The sequence below is a fragment of the Phalaenopsis equestris genome, unplaced genomic scaffold, assembly GCF_001263595.1.
Source record: "Phalaenopsis equestris unplaced genomic scaffold, ASM126359v1 Scaffold000002, whole genome shotgun sequence".
Classification (NCBI taxonomy): Eukaryota; Viridiplantae; Streptophyta; class Magnoliopsida; order Asparagales; family Orchidaceae; genus Phalaenopsis; species Phalaenopsis equestris.
In genome coordinates, this window is record NW_018164444.1 from 26,066,838 (window position 1) to 26,084,547 (window position 17,710).

Genomic DNA, 17,710 nt, shown 5'->3' on the forward strand with positions numbered 1-17,710 from the left:
ATACCATTCACCATTAGCTTATTCTCGGGTAAGCAAGGAGCATTATGGCTGATGGTTTGAGTCGGATCGTTGTGGATTCTCAGAGGCTGGTGAAGTCCGGATTTTGGGATCCACCTTCTGCAAAGAGGAAGAGAATTGTGAAGAAAAAAAAAGGTTACAAATCGATCCTATTTCGATTGACGTGGTCGACTCTTTTGATGATGTTGAGGTATAGTAGCCTAAAATGTTTCACCAGGAAACCATGGTGTCTAAGCTTGATGCAAACACGACCGCTGAGGGTTGGCGAGACCAAACTAATGCGGAGCTTGAGGTTGGAGAAAAGGAGTCGGAGGTAGTGACGACTGCCAGCTAGCCGCAGCCTCTATCTGAGAAGGACAAAGGCACTTCGTCGCATGGGAGAGATAACTTTTCTCGGTTCATCTCCGATACATGTAAATTTTTAGCTATGAGAGAATTCCCCTTTGCTAGTTGTTTGTTTTTTTTTTTATTTTATTTTTAATAGCCCAGTAACAATGTATTGGATGTAGATGAGTCAATTGGGTCGGAGGGTCGTGAGGAGGGCGAACCCCTAAAGGTCTTCGCGGAGTTCGGACCCGCAATGGTTGCTAATCTTCAGGCCTACTGTGCAGGGCTTTTTTGCAGCCTGATGTTCCAACGAGGCATTAGCCTCTCGACTCTTTTCCCGCAGTAAATTCTAAACATGGTCGATTGGCATGGAGATCTTCGTCCCCTGGGGCTTGAATCACCAGGCGGGTGAGTTCAAATCACTAGCGAAGCCGACAGACCTTCCGGGTGAACAAGTAAAGGTTCGATTATGGATCCTGTGCAGGAGTTGTTCGCTCGTTTGACGACTGTGAATCAAAAATAGCTGCCCTGCGGGGGGAGTTTGCCATCTTAACTATTCATACACGAATTGTTCGCGATCAATGAGCTGTTTTGACAACCCTACACATAATAAAGCCTCCTCAATGGAAACAACACTTAGGAACCGTTATTTTTATAATAATACGAGATATAATTGGACACAAGTGCACATAATAAAGTGGTTTATGAATAAACTCCAAAATGATAAAACTAAGTGGGAGTTTGGGGCAAAGCTAAAGGTGCAATGCTTTCTGCACCGCATTGTTTAAGGGCCTGTTTGGGCCAGCTTATAGGTGTGGGCGGCGTTTTCAAAACGCCGTCGTACCGTTTGGTTTGCGTGTTTTGTCATCTTATCCGAAATCTCGTTTGGATTTTTTAACTAAAAACAAGCCGCGGGCCGAACCCCGATGCCCGCCCGTGGGCTGTGTTTCAGGTTAAGCTGAAACGATAAGCAACTTATCCTTAAAAGCACAAGCTACCCCAAACGCACCCTAAGTGTCCGACAAATTTGTGTTTTCGTGTGCTTTCTCAAGTAGTTGGTGTGAGAAATTTCGCAAGAAAGACGCAGTCTAATGTTTTGAAAAATAAAAAGAAAAAATTTGCAATAGCCACTATAACTTCTTAAACATATTCTTTTGCAAAAACTTCATGATGCCTCTTTAAACAACCATGACATCCCAAAATAGACTCTCAATGCAAGTATAGTTTTAGAAGGAGCTCTCTTTGTTGAAAAATAAGAAGAATAATAATAATGTATTATATTTAAAATATTTTATTTTTTAAAATTCAGTTTAAATTAAACATAGGGCTTCACATTTGCATATAATAATGATTTGTAAATACATAAAGTTAGAGGGGTATGTCTGTAAATGCCTCAAAATAAAAAAAAAATAAAAAATTGCACTCATAAATAAATTCTCATGCGTAAACTAAAATTAAATAATAAAATAAAAGCAAATTTTTATTACAATAAAATACTATGTAAACTTAAATTGACAGATCATTTAATGAATGGTATATCTGGTATTATGAATTGTTTTTATTGCCCGTGCTCGCTTACTTTGTTTAGCCTGACATGCATGCTCACACGCGTTACACGTGTCGCATTGCATGGAGTCGTGAGCTCGGCTGGTTGATTTTTCATATATTTAATAAAAATATTAAAACTTGCTCCTTTATGCATATAATAATACAATAGAAACCTTACAACACTTGACTATTGCTGAAAAAAAAATCTAATTATACAAATAACGAACACACGCCCATCAAATGAGCTACAAGATTCTCAGGGATGTGATTAAGAGGATATTAGAGGGTTATATCTGTGTTATACCCCCTGTAATTTCTCTGTAACCAGAAGAGCGAATTTATTAGAAGTTACAGGTATGTTACAAAACGTTACATGTAAGTTACAAGAAGGTTACATGGGGTATAACGCGAATATAATCCCCCAATACCCTCTAAATAACATCTCTGGCGTACACAATTCTGCGTATGCAATATTTTCTCCTAAGTTTGAGACTGCATATGAAACCAAATAAGCTAATGGTGTAATATGTTCACTGAGTTGTTAACAAACTGATTTCGATCCGAGTTAGAGTTGGTTTTAAATCGGATGAAATAGATTTAGTACCGCTCGAAATAGGCTCGTGCTTCATTCGACTCGAAATTGAATCATGCTCGATCGCGCTCACTATCGAAATGAGCTAGCTCAAATTGAATTATTTGGATTCACTTAAGATCAAAATTGACATGATCTGACTCAAATAAAGTCATGTGCATCCGTTCTAACTCAAAATTTGCTCGTAACTCGTCTTATTCAAATTTAGTTAGCATTATGTATATATTTTTATAAATAAAAACAGTAAAAATTGACCTTTTAAGTCAGTTTAAGTCTATTCATACATTCTCAAAATTTATTTGAAAAAAATATTTTCTAAATTTCGGAGGCTTAAATGTTCACCAACTTAGGTGCAAGCACGTAATATAACAGTCTTCAGTCTCTCTCTCTCTCGTACTGCCATTAAAGCGACCTCACTCCGCCGCCTAAAGAATCAGGGTTCATCTTCATCTTCTTCCATTACTCCTGTCCGTGAACAAAGGGCAGAAGAAATGTCGGCGGAGGAGGAACACAGGTTGATCGAGGAAGATAGGAAGGAAGCGATTCAATGCCCTGCTTCGGCGAGGAAGAAAACGCGCTTACTTTTGATCCTCTTTGCTGCTGTTCTTGTCATCGGACTCTCTTTCCTCCTCCTCTATCCGAACTCCTCCGGCTCCGGCGTCCGCTCCTGCCCTGCTTCGTCTACTAGATTTACGGCTAATCATAGATGGAATCATGGAGGTATGGATACTTTTTTTATAGATTGATTCTTGCGAATATATCAAATTGTTATTATTCGATTCTTGAAACCTTTTCAAGTCTGCGAATTTTAAGTGGTTTTGAGGGAATTTAGGGAATAATTCTTTCTCTGTTCTGAGTTTTGTGGGGTTTTAGTTTATATTTTAAGATTATTTTACGAAAATAGGTAAATTTTTAGGTTTTTTATTTATATAGAGCTTCGGCTTTGGATGCTTCTGTGCTTGTTTCCCATTTTTTAGTGTTTAAGCACACCATGAATGATCTATTAAGCTGTTTAGACAGTTTATTTATTTTTGGGAAATTTACATACATACCACACAACTTTTATGTATTTATATATCTAACACTTAAAATTTTGATATTTACTTTTATGACAATGGTGTTAAAAGTCTATACATGAAATTGTGTATTTCACTTTTAAAGAGTTAGTAAAAGTGGTATTTTTTATGTGATTTAAAAAATCTGAGTGGTATGTATCTAAATATGAAAGTTTTGTATGTAAATGTATAAGAATTATGTGCTATGTAAGTCAATGCCCTCCTTCTATTTTTTATTGTAAAGAGAGAAAGGAGAGGGAGGGGAGGGGGGTTTTAGTCTATATAAAATTCTTGCTAATTTAATTTTGCTGAAATTTTAATTGCTATCCAAACAATCCATACATTTGCTAGCATGTTAGTTTGTCTGAATCATTTATGAGCTTGTAAGTTCTACATTTCCTCTTTGAGACAAAGAAATAATAATTATTACTCATAAACTATGTTAGTTATTACAATTTTCTGTTCTTCACTTGCTTGATTAAAGTATAATGTTTATGGTTATGTTCCTTAAAAATAAAGATGAAAGAAATTTTAAAAAAATCATTTCATAATGTTGCTATATTGGGAAGAAATTAAGAAGTGCTTGTATCTTTTGTGAACATTCATGTATTAGCTGAAGTTCATCAATGCTTATATATATATATATATATATATATATACATATATATTACATCCTCGCTTTAATAGAACTTCAAATTGTAAAGTTGTTATGTTGTGGCTACGAAGAGACATTTCACGTTGACTCAACCATGTTTAATTAAAAGTGTTTTCCATATTTTACTATATTTTTTGGTTTCTTAGTTTTCTTTCAATACAAAGGGGAGCGACATCATTATGTTATCTACTTAAGTGATTAGATTATAAAACTCTACTATCTTATTATTATGTGGGGTCTGACTGTATTGATCAATTGTTCACTTAGAGCCCTCAGTTTCTCTGTTCATGCTTGACAGAGAGTTTGTCGGGAGGTACGAGGGTTTAGTTCTAGTATTGGGTTGGGACACAAACTCAGAAAAATGTTATTTTATGTTTGAGCACCACAAAGCGCAAAATGTGGCGCCGTAGTGCCCTAGCGCTTGGAAGGGGGTGTCGCAGCACCCTATCCAGGTTCTGGATCCCAAGCGCTTGACATTGCAGTGAATGGAGGTCAACACGGCAATGCCTGTTAGAGCACCTCATCGCCCTATCGTGGCGCCCCAATGCCAGTAACCGATTTCAAATAGTTTAGGTTTAAAGTTTCGGCTTCACACAGGATTTAACTCGCTTTGAGGACGGATTTCGATTTCTCTTGCGTAAGGGTGAGTGGAAGGAGTGTTCTTTAGTTTCAAAGTGTGAATAGACTTGAGTGTGGTGTAATTTATACAATTTTCCTCATTTCTTCATAGTGAATTTCTTGGTGTGGTGTGGCTCCGTATTTTTTTTGTGTTCTCGATTTGTCCATGTTAAATCTCATGTTCTCTTTATTTTCTGATTTTTTGCGCTTCTGATCTAAGTTATGCTTCAAATCTCTTGAATTGGTTTTCACATCTCTCACAACATGTGGTATCATAGAGGGCTTTCTGAAGTTTTTTGGTTCAAGTTGGAGTAATGATCGAGGAAGAGAGGTACAAGGATGAGAAGTTCAATGGTTCAAACTTTTCTTTCTAAAAAATTACAATTAAAGAATTGTTATATCAAATGAAACTGTATTTTTCACTGGATGGTATAACCAAGTTGGATCAATGGCTTTGGAAGAATGAAAAGTTCTTGGCTGAACAACTTCGTGTTTAATTCGACTTTTAATTTCCTCATCTACTGCTTTTAATATTGTGAATGGAAAGGCTACGGTTGACCTTATTGTTGTACTAGAAACAATGTATGAGAAGCCTTTATCTTCAAATATTTTTTTTGATAAAGAGATTATTTAATATGAAGATAGTTGATGGTAGTTTAGTGGTTGAACACTTGAATAACTTCAAAATTGTGACAAATTAGTTGTGTTTTGTTAACATGAAGTTTGATGATGAGGTTATGACATTGTTACTCTTATCTCTATTGCCAGATAGTTGAGATTGACTTGCTATTGCGGTGAGTAATTCTTCAAGAAACATGAATTTAAAATTTGATAATATTGTGGGAATAGTGCTTAATGAAGAAATTCGTAAGAAGATGGGCGGTGAAACTTCAAATTCTCCTTTGAATATTAATACCAGAGGAAAGAATTTGAATAGAAATTCGGACAGAGAAAGATTCAAGCTAGAAGAGAAGAGTCTAGGCTAGGGAGAGAAAAACTTAGAGTTGAATGCTAGAATTGTAGGAAGAAATGTTAGTTTAAGAGATTGTAAACCTCCAAAAAGGACTGACGGTGGAGTTCCAAATAGATAACTCTACAAATTTTTGCACAAATGAAATCAATATGGCTTATTTTATTTCTTGACATACTGAATCATGGATATTAGATTCATGTATCTCTTTTCATGTTTGTCCCGACAAAAATGTGTTTAAAATAACACTCAAGTAGATTCAGGGAAAGTGTTTTATAGAGATAATAAGGTCTGCAATATTATTGGAAAGGATGATATTGATATGAGATTGCTAAATGGATCATCTTGGAAAATTAATGAAGTTAGACATGTTCTATATTTGAAGAGAAATTTAATTTGTATATGTTAGTTTACGAAGTTAGAGTATGTGACTACTTTCACTAGTGATTTAGGAAAAGTGATTAAATGAACAATGATGATGACTCAATGCAATATTGAAGACATTATTTATCCAATCAATGAAATATTACAATCCATTGGAGTAGCTGGAACAAAAGTTAATGTAGGTCTCTGACAACGTAGACTTAGCTATATGAATCGAAAAATATACAAAATGTCGACTTTCTAAAAACAAACCTGAAGGTTTAAAGTCTCTCTCTCTCTCTCTCTCTATATATATATATATTTGAAGATTGTGTTTATAACAAGCAAAAGTATGTTATTTTTTTTAAAGTGGATGAAAGTTGAAGTAAAAAATTTGAGTTAATACATACTGATGTATGTGATCATACTCCAATTCAGTTTATGGAAGACTCTCAATATTTTGTCATTTTCATTGATGATCACACCAGAAATGTATATAAGTTTATTTCTTGAAACATAAATATGATATATTTGACGTGTTTTAGAAGCAAAAATCTATGGTTGAGAGTTAGAAATGTTTGAGGTTGAAGTGTCTCATATCAAATAATAGTGCAAGTATTGTGATTAGAGGTTTGAGAGTTATTGTGCTTTAAAATAAATCAGACATGAGTTCCCTGTTCTAAAAGCATCACAACAAAATGGTGCTTCTGAGCACATGAATAAAGATATCATAATACGTGTTAGAAGTATGTGGTAATGTGTAGGCATGTCAAAGCAGTTCTACGCAGAAGTAGTAAACACTACAGTTTATCTGATAAATTTTGGTCCATTGATACCTTTAAAGGATGATTTATCTGAAGAAGCTTGAAATGACAAAGAAGTAAATCCATCTCACTTGAAAGTACTTGGTTATTCATCATATATTCATGTTTATGCAAAATTCAAATATAAACTTGATTCAACATATATCAAATGCATTTTTATTGGGTATAACTCAGATGAATTTGCTTATAAATTATGAGACTATCATAATAAAAAATTAATTAGGGCCATGAATATAACTTTCAATAAAATAGAGATACAAGAATAGTTGTATAATTCAGGATTGTCCACTAGTTATTTCTATAGACCTATCCAAATATGTTGAGATAGAAAACACTAGTGTTAAAAAAATAAAGAAATGGAATGTATTCAATCTGATGAAGAATAGCAAGTTTCTCGAACATTTATTACCGAAGTAAGAAGGTTCAATAGAATCTCACAACTGACACATAGGTATTCCCCATTATTGTAATGTTTTTTGCTCACTGATAATGAACTAGAGTGTTATGATGAGGTTATTTAAGTAAATGAATCAAATGAATGCTAGTTTGCCATGAATGATGAGGTATAGTCGCTAATGCCAAATTAGACATGAGAATTGGTGGAACTACCATATAGGAGAAAGACTGCACAACAAATGAGTTTACAGGTTGAAAGAAGATTCATATAATAACAAACGTTACAAGACGAAACTTATTGTGAAGTGATTTCAACAAAAGAAAGGAATTGACTATGCGAAGATATTTTCTTTTTTAGTGAAGATGATAACTATCAGAGTTGTGTTGAACTTAATAGCAAAGAAAGATCTACATTTGCTTCAAATTGATGTGAAGATAGTCTTCTTACATGGCGGCTTAGAAGAATATTTATATATGATGCAATCACAAGGACATGATGTTCCAAGAAAATAAGATATGGTTTGTAAATTGAAGAAGAGATTTTATGGTCTGAAGTAGGCACCAAGATAGTGGTACATGAGATTTGATTGATTTATGTCAGATACTGGGTACACGAAGTGTCAATTTGATCATGATTGCTTCATTAAACATTTTGATAATTTCTATATTGTGTTTTTTTTGTACGTGGATGATATGTCGATTGCAAGAGCAGATATGGAGAATACCAAGAATTGAATGCGCAATTATTAAGGGAGCGTGAATGAAAGATTTAGGTCAAACCAAGAGAATTGTTGATGTGGTAATCAATAAGAATAAAAGTACATGTTTATTGAAGTTGTCTTAAGAAGAATATGCTGAGAAAATCTTATACAAATCAAGCATGACATGTATAATGCCAGATATTGCACATGCAGTTGGAGTTTTCAACAGGTACACGTGTATTTTAGGGAAACAAAGGGAAACAAAATTGTGAGATGATGATGTGGATTTTTGGATACTTAAGAGGAACAACAACAAAGCACGTTGCTTTTGAATTGCAAGGATTAATTTATAGGAATATGTAGATTTAGATATTGCATGATATATTAATGTTAAAAGAAGTACATGTTATATCTTTACTTTGATGAATAAAACAATGAATTGGATTTAGAAGCTATAGAAAATTGTTGCACTATTAACTATAGACGCTGAGTCTATTGCTATCACTGATGCTGACAAAGAAATGATTTAGTTATAAAGCTTTATGATAGGACTTGGCAAGGAGCAAGAGAATGGAAAACTTCATAGGGACAGTATGAGTGTCATTTATCAAGCAAAGAACGACACATTCCATGCGAGAACAAAGCATATTCAGCTAAGATTTTATTCTATTCATTCATTCCTAGAAGATTGTCAGTCATCTTTAGAGAAGATAAATATAATTTAGAATCCTGCAGATATCTTGACTAAGACTATAACAGTTGAGAAGTTGAGCTATGTTTGGTTTTAGTTGGAGTTCTGGAAGGTTGAAACAGAGACTAGCCAAACTGCAATCCATTTTTATGAAGATTCTGCAGATTTGGAGAAGCAAAATTGATTTCAATGAGTCTTCAAGTGGGAGATTTTTATATGAACGGCTTGATTGTGCTGATTAATTGTTCACTCAGAGCTCTTAGTTTCAGCATTAATGTTTGATAGTGAGTTTGTCGAGGGGTGTAGAGAGCACCCCCTGTATTGGGTTTAGGGGCGCAGCCCTAAAAAAAATTATTTTTTGTATTGGGCGACATAACATTCTTATGCAGTGCCCTGACACTTGGAATAGTAACACCTTCGAAAGGGGGCACTATAACTCCCTGTCCAGGTTTTGGAACCCATGCACTTGACATTGCTACGCCTGCTGGAGCGTCGTAGGCCCCTATCATGACATCTCAACATCAATACCCAAATTCAAACAATTTTGGTTTAATATTTTGGATTCACTACAGGATTTGACGTGTGTTGAGGATGGGATTTCAATTTCTCTAACGTAAATGTGAGAGGAAGAAGTGTGCTTGGGTTTCACAGTGTGGAGAGGCTTGAATGTGGCGTAATCTGTGCAATTCTTCTCATTTTTTTATAGTGAATTCCTTGGTGTGGTATACTTCGTGAGTTTTTCCCATTCTCGGATTTTTTCACATTAAATGTTGCATCTTATATACTTTCTGGTTTTGTGTGTTTCTGTAGTAAGTTTTATTTTGGATCTCTCGAATTGGTTTCCGCATCTCTCCCAACATATCATTATCATGCTAAAATTTGTATCGATGACAAATCATCAGTTGAGCAAATTTTAATTAAATTCCTGGGAATTTGATGCAATCCCATTTTTTAAATCTTGATAATCGGCATTTTGAGGGTGTCGATAACTCCATAAATTAGGTAGAAGAGGAGTAGAGAAGAGAAACCTAGATTGAGAATAATACAGTAATTCCAGAAATTAGGAAGAGTAGGAGAAGAAGAAACATAACAATAGAGAGAGAAGCGTACAATTTTTTTTTTTTTCGTGCTTCGGATGGAACTATTTTTAGAATACAAGACAACTAATCATCATTAACTAGTTACTCTCATTAATCTAATACAAGATATTAAGCAATCTGCTATCTTATTAGAATTTCACGAGTTTATCTTCTTTGTATTTGTTCTCATTGATTTGATTCAATTTGTGCCTACATCCTGACAAATATGGAGAGTTTTTATTTCATGATAGGATATATTGTAATAAAGTTTTGACCATTTTTTCACAAAAGCTGCCAAGTTTTCTTCAAAATGAGCTTAGAAAATATTTAGAAATTTGCATGCATACCACACAATTCTTATGTGTTTATGTATCTAACACCAAAACATTGATATTTACCTTGTTAACACCTTTGGTGTCAAAAATATGCGCCATGAAAGTGCGTATTTCACTTTGAAAAAATAGTAATTGTGATGTTATTTCCGTGGCATTAAAGATTTGAATGGTATGCATATAAATATCAATGTGTAGGTGTTGGATATGTAGTAGGTGAAGTAGAATTGTGTGATATGTATCTATATGCCCCAATTTTTTAAGTTTACCATGTAATATACTTTCTACATTTCATGCCTCCTTTAAGAATTTGAATTTTGGGCTTATTTGATCGAAATATTTGTGTTCTGTCAATACAGGTCAGTGCGACCTATTTTCTGGGGAATGGATATGTGATCCTTATGGTCCCATTTACACCAACAACAGCTGCAATTTGATCGAAGCTCCGCAAAATTGTATGAGGAATGGTCGTCCCGATACCGACTTTCTGTACTGGCGATGGAAACCGTTTGGCTGCGAGTTACCACCTTTCGATCCATTTAAATTTATCAAAGCCATGAAAAATAAATCATGGGCATTCATTGGTGATTCAATTTTCAGAAACCACATCCAGTCGCTGCTTTGCCTTCTCTCCAAGGTGATTTTAATGGATATTGGTTGAAATAAATAAATTACATTGCGACTTTTGATTTAATTCTGCGAACTTATTCTTCTTTTTCACATTTGTTACTGACCTGTTAGTTGTTGAGCATTTGTTATTCATATTTGGAACTATTGAAGACCTCTAGTTGTATTACTATGGTTTTTTTTAATTAAATGTAGCATCTTCGAGTTTGCCTATGATCTTTTAGAGGATGCCTATGATCTTTTAGAGGATGTTTAGCAGTGCCCTTTAATAGGATTTACGTCTAAATTTAATGTAAATCTAGCCAAACGTGAAAAATAGTGTAGCTAAATCCAATTTTGTTTCCGTTCCGTCTCCTTTTCGACGAAAATTCAGATTTACTAAGGGGGTGTTTGGTTGCAATTCATATTTACGTTAAATAGGATTTAGTAAATCCGATAACTCTGGATTTATATTGACGGAGATGGCGCTATTGGCACGGCGGAAGAAATTATTAAATCTGCCTTGTGGTCGGATTTAGTAAATTTTGGTTTACGTCATAAAAGAGACGGGATGCAGGAAGAAAAGATGGAACCTGAAAAAATTGGATTTAATGGAGCGTTGGACTTAATTTTTATTTTTTTCATGTTTGGTTGGATTTACATTATTGGCTAAATCCTATTAAAACTATGTTATCCAAAGCCCTGTAAACCCACTCATTAGATGGATTTAACAGATTCAGTTTAGGAAGAAAACACGACAAACAACTTTAATTGGATTTAACTTTAACAGAATCACACTATTACAACAACAATAACAAAGCCTTAATCCCACTACGTGGGGTCGGCTACATGAATCTTTTTTCTCCATTGTGTCCTATTTAGTGTCATATTTTCATTTAGTTATAGTAAATTAAGATTATTTTTAATACAATAAGCCCAAGTCTTCCTAGGTCTACCTTTGCCTTTCTTAACACAAGTCGAATCTAAAACATCTACTCTTTTAATCGGATCATCAGATAATCGACGTTTAATGTGACCAAACCATCTAAGACGACTTTCTCTAATTTTGTCTGTCATGGGAGCTACACCAACCCTATCACGAATATATTCATTTCGCATTTTGTCTCTCACTCATCCACCTAATCATTCTCATCTCGGCAACACTTAACTTATTATTATGCTTCTCTTTTAAAGGCCAACATTCAGCACCATAGAGCATTGTAGGTCTCACCACCGTCTTGTAAAATTTTCCTTTCAGTCTAAGCGGTACTTTTTTATCACACAAAAGGCCCGAAGCATTCCCCCACTTCAATCAACCAACTTGAATTCTACTATTAACATCTCTATCTATATCACCATCACTTTGAACAACGGACCCAATATATCTAAATCGTTCACACCTTTTAATAATTTGATCACCCAAAGTCACACTTTTGTCACAAATGAAGGACTTTAGACTCCAATGTAGACCTCCATAATTCAAGGTTTTCCTGGGCTTTATCTCTCGTTTTATTTACGAGAAGGATATCATCAGCAAAAAACATACACCAAGGTACATCCTCCTGTAGATGTCCAGTAAGACCATCCATAACTAAAGCAAAAAGATATGAGCTTAAAGCCGATTTTGATGTAATCCAACAGAAATAGAAAAATATTTTGTCAATCCTCCTTCAGTTTGAACACAAGTAACAACTCTAGTATACATATCTTTAATGACTTAAATATAAGTCATATCAACACCTTTCTTCTCGAGAACTCTCCGAAGGATATCTCTTGGAACCTTATTGTAAGTTTTTTCTAAATCAATAAAAATCAAATGTAGATTCTCCTTATTATATTTGAACTTCTCCATCAAACCTCTCAATAAATGTATAGCTTCCATAGTAGACCTGCCCGACATAAATCCAAATTGATTATGAGAAATTTTTGTGATGCGTTTTAACCTATGTTTAATTACCCTCTCCCATAATTTTAAAGTATGACACATCAACTTAATTCCTCTATAATTTGCACACTCTTGTGCATCCCTTTTATTCTTAAAAATGGGGACCAAAATACTCTTCCTCCACTCCTCAGACATCTTTTAGTTTTTAAAATAATATTAAAGAGTTTAGTAAGCCAAGAAACTCCCAAATCTCCCAAATATTTCCACACTTCAATTGGGATATCATCACGTCCTACAAACTTTCCACCCTTTGTTTTCTTTAAGGCCTCCTTAACTTCTTATTTACTAAAGAACCAAACACTATTATGGATTTAAAATCATCTTGAGATAAAATTAACTACTCTTGTTAGATTGAAGAGCCTGTTGAGGTCTACCATGACAAGGCATACAAATCCAGAACATGGTACTTTGTCAATCACAACTTAACCATAGCAGTCATCTGGTCTCCATTCATGATCAAATCCGAGACCTTTGAGGATGACGACGGGAAATCCAAAGCTCCCATCCAACTTCATCTCGACATTCTTGAGCAAAAATGGACGGGCCAATACGACAAATACGACTACGTCATCTTCTCTGGCGGGCAATGGTTTCTCAAAACAATGATCATGTGGGAGAACAGTTCAGTCGTTGGCTGTCACAACTGCGGCGACGATAACCTGAAAGAGCTGGGCTTTGATTACCCATACAGAAAAGCTCTCCAGATGTGCTATGATTTCGTGGCCTCGTCGGAACACAAGCCTCTAGTCTTTTTCAGAACATGGACTCCAGACCACTTTGAGCATGGAGAGTGGTTCAGTGGAGGAGTGTGCAACAGAAGAAGCCCCTATGAAGAAGGAGACTACAGTGGCAAGCCTGTGGACCATGAAATGAGAGCTATTGAGGTGGAGGAGTTCGAGAAGGCTCGGGGGGAACGGAGGAAGAAGAAGGGGACTCGAGGATTGAGACTGCTCGACACATTCTATCTGTCTCTGCTGAGGCCAGATGGGCATCCAGGGCCTTATAGGACCTTCCACCCCTTTGCTAAGGGGAAGAAAGCTCCAGTTCAGAATGATTGTCTTCATTGGTGCTTGCCTGGCCCTATTGATACTTGGAATGAATTGATAATGAAGATACTGGTTGATGAAGGAGATATTCTTGTATGAGTTATGTAAATTATTAGGTTTATAAGTCTTTTGACTTTCTTAAATATGATCTTAAATAGTTTTAGAGTTAATCATTTTTGAATTTGAGGAAATTTTTTGTTGAATTAAATAATGCTGATGATTGGTGATTATTTTAGATCAAATTTAAGTTGAGTGTAATTTTTTATGTGATGTTAAAAATTTGAGTGATATGTATGTAAACATCAAAGTATAGGTGTATTTGTAAATATATAAGAATTGTATGGCGTGTATGTAAATCCCCCATAATTTTGCCTAGTCTTTTGCACAATTGAAAGAGGTATTTGTGATCTATCTATGCATGTATCTACTTATTTTGCCTTCAGGTATTATGTCCTGTGGTTGAGTTCTTTTAGTTGAAAAATAATTTGTTTGTAATAGCCATAAAATTTGAATGATGATGTTGATTCATATGTGATTAGAAGAGACACTATATTAACTCGTTTCCTTCGGTACAAGTGTGTTGTAACTCTTGGACTGAGATAAATCAACATAACTAATACAACAATACAACACGATTTTGCAGAATAAAATTAGCCAATTCTATCAACAAACATAAGCAAAAATTTAAAAAAAAAAACTCGTTCGCTAGCACACAATCAAGATAATCCCTTTCGAATATAGATTATTGAATATTATATGCATTAAATTGCTCCAATTAATAAAAAAATAAAGCTCACATATTAGCGATATGAATGAAATTTCGTTTCAAATTTATCATTGAGTTCAAGTTTATGATTTCATCACCAAAAAGAGATGCATATATGACATCAGGGTAATTTAAGTTATCGCTCTGGTTGTTTTTCATCTTCAAAGTTCTTAAGTTTTGGCAATGACAACAATTTCTTCTTAAGCTTCGGCAACACTAAAGATTTCTTCCCTATTTTTTGCAAAGCAAAAAAATTTTATATATAAATCCTACAAGTTGACCCGTTCAATGTTCTTATTTTACTTTCAAATTTTTTTAGTATTATTTTTTATGGTAAAAATGACGCTCTAATGCCCAAAGGACGGATCAAGTCGACCGTTAGATGAAATAAGGATAAAAATTAAAAAAAAAAATAATAAGAGCCATATTTACATTGACTTCAACATAATATTTCCACCCAAGTCTCGTTCGAAGCACACATTTTTCTGAGAAAAAATCCACACCGAGGCCCCCATACGCTTTCTGCACGGAACAGAACAAGGCCGGCTGCCGGCCATGGCGGATACCCCCCCATCTCCCCACATCGTCGTCGTCTCAAGCCCTGGCATCGGCCACGTCACCCCTCTCGCCGAGCTGACGAAGCTTCTCGTTCTCCGCCACCACTTTACCGCCACTATCGTCACCTTCTCCGACCTCCCCACCTGCTCTCTCCCCTCTTCCATCTCCACCCTCCAACTCCCCCTCCTTCCCCCCCACAGCCTCCCTCCCCACACCCACTTCGTCACCCGCATATGCCTCGCCATGACTCACTCCATCCCTTTTCTGCGCGAAATCCTCATCTCTGTTACACGAACCACCCGCCTCGCTGCCGTCTTCTTCGACCTCTTCGGAATCTACTTCCTTTCCATGGTGAAAGAGCGGCATTCCGACCTACCTTCTTATAACCTCCAACCTCTTCTACCTCTCCTTCATGCTCCACCTCCCAGCTCTCGCAGCCACCACCACCGCCGGGGAGTTCAGAGACCTGCCGGAGCCATTGAATCTCCCAGGCTGTGTTCCCTTGAAAGGTAAGGATTTTCTGGAGCCCTTACAGGAGAGGAACAGCGAGGTTTGTGCTGGGGTGATTCATCGAGCAAGGCACTTTGATCTTTTCGATGGAATTCTAGTGAACAGCTTCGAAGCTCTGGAACCCGGCGCCGCCATGTTTCTGAAAAATGTGAGTTTTGATTAAAGATTTGTTTTTTTTTTTTAGCAACTGCAGCTAATTTCCCTTCCTGTTTTTAACAGAGGGGTGGTGGAACACCTCCGGTTTGGCCTATCGGACCGCTTATATGGTCTGATTCAAATGTGGGTTCTGAAAAGCCGTCACATGAATGCATTGAATGGTTGGATAAACAGTCCAGCGGGTCTGTCGTTTTCCTCTGTTTTGGCAGTGGTGGTGCTCTCTCATGGCAGCAGACAAGAGAGCTTGCCATTGGATTGGAGATGAGCGGGCAGAGATTCCTGTGGGTGGTGCGTGGGGTGAGCGACATTGGTTCAAGTGATAGTTTTCTTAACCCAAATCATGGAGAAGATGAAGATGATGATCCATTGAGGTTTCTGCCCAAAGGATTTGTAGAGAGGATAAAGGGGAGGGGGATGGTGGTGAGATCATGGGCGCCACAACGAGAGGTGTTGAGTCATTTTGCGGTCGGTGGGTTTGTGTCGCACTGTGGGTGGAACTCCACACTAGAGAGCTTGATGAATGGTGTGCCAATGGCGGCATGGCCTCTTTACTCGGAGCAGAGGATGAATGCAGTATTGCTTGTGGATGGGGTGAAGGTGGCACTGAGGGTGAATGTAGGGGAAGATGGAACGGTGGGGAGGGAGGAGATAGCGAAGGTGGTGAAGATGTTGATGGAAGGTGAGGAAGGGAAGGTGGTGAGACAGAAGATGAGGGAGATGAAGACAGAGGCAGCTATTGCTGAGGGGAAGCAGGGATCTTCTCACAATGCATTGAAGGAGGTGGTCAGTATTTTAAAGGATTCAGATTCTGCCAAACCTAAGTGATTCTATTTATGAGTGTGGAAATTCAATTGATGAAATGAATGGATCTTAATTTTATTCTTAAACTATTAAATTTATGATTACTTAATGCTTTTAATACTATAATCATAACTTGTTTTCTATGTCAATGAGAAAATTTTACATTATCTCTTGTGATTATATTAGATAAAATGATATATATAGTAATTATTACTTTTGTTATGTGAGGGATGCATTCCATGAGGGAGATAGAATATGTGAACCAGGCATAAAATTTTAAAATTTCTCATTTGTGATCGAATATGACATTAAGAGGAGGGACAGATACTACCTAACAATGGATCGAATCACTAAATGATAGTTCTACTATTTTGGGTCTGTATTACTGTAAGTTTTTTCCTCTATCCCATACGGATATTGTAGTATTTTTAAGATATGGAGTTGGTAGCACCTAAAGCTAATTTTCTTGAGAAGGGCTACCTCTCAGAACAACTCTTGATAATATTTAGTGATTGAAGTTTCTACAAATCACAAAGATTTGATGTCAAGATTGTTACTTTTGAATACATACTAGATTGGCTTAACGTTAATAGTTCTTGTAAGAAAATGGAAGAAAAATAAGGAACCCTAAATACTTGCAGGAGACTTGCAGGTAGTTTAAGAGAAACAAAAGGAAGACTTACAAATTTCACTCCGGTCAAGGACTAAAATTCGACCCAAACAAATTCGATCTGAAATGATGAAAATTTAGAGTTGAATAAGTTTGGAAGACATTCATCTCTTTTTATTTCACCAAACAAATTTTTTTTTACGGAACTTCACCACGTCCTCAAACGAAGCATAAGCGACTAGTCGAGAAAGAAAATTTGCTTTAATATTTCATTAGAAAATAATTAATTAGCTTAGAATTATTTAGGATCTATTTGGGGCAATTTATTTGGTGCGGTGGTGTTTTGAAAATGCACCTGGTTTGTTTGGTTAAATTGCGTTTTGGCAGCTTATGTGTTTTCAAAACGCTGAAAATAGCGTTTTCACACTGCACCTATTTAGGTGCAGTGGCGGTTTTCTGGCTACGATTTAGCTTTTTCAAAAAAATAAAAATTTGTAATAGTTACCGCACCTAGCTTATCAACAAATTATTTTTAATCAGTTT

At 36.0% G+C, this 17,710-nt stretch overlaps 2 protein-coding genes across 2 annotated transcripts; both read left to right on the top strand.

Moving 5' to 3' along the window:
* Positions 1–2,871: 2,871 nt before the first annotated feature.
* LOC110033816 (protein trichome birefringence-like 26) lies at positions 2,872–13,945 on the top strand. Its single transcript, XM_020737933.1, has 3 exons — positions 2,872–3,205; positions 10,529–10,806; positions 13,071–13,945. Exons 1-3 carry the CDS (start codon positions 2,977–2,979, stop codon positions 13,863–13,865), a joined length of 1,302 nt encoding a protein of 433 aa, XP_020593592.1. The 5' UTR covers positions 2,872–2,976; the 3' UTR covers positions 13,866–13,945.
* A 1,058-nt stretch (positions 13,946–15,003) lies between these two features.
* On the top strand, positions 15,004–16,615 carry LOC110035305 (hydroquinone glucosyltransferase-like). Its single transcript, XM_020739542.1, is given in 3 exon segments — positions 15,004–15,442; positions 15,444–15,748; positions 15,820–16,615. Coding segments are annotated over 3 exon segments (1,422 nt in total). The 5' UTR covers positions 15,004–15,087; the 3' UTR covers positions 16,582–16,615.
* Positions 16,616–17,710: the final 1,095 nt, after the last annotated feature.

What these genes read in the sequence shown, in the direction of transcription:
- LOC110033816 (XM_020737933.1), top strand. Translation starts at nt 2,977, where the DNA reads ATGTCGGCGGAGGAGGAACACAGGTTGATCGAGGAAGATAGGAAGGAA. An exon ending in TCATAGATGGAATCATGGAG is followed by an intron (nt 3,206 to 10,528) that starts GTATGGATACTT and finishes CTGTCAATACAG; the next exon opens with GTCAGTGCGACCTATTTTCT. An exon ending in TGCTTTGCCTTCTCTCCAAG is followed by an intron (nt 10,807 to 13,070) that starts GTGATTTTAATG and finishes TACTCTTGTTAG; the next exon opens with ATTGAAGAGCCTGTTGAGGT.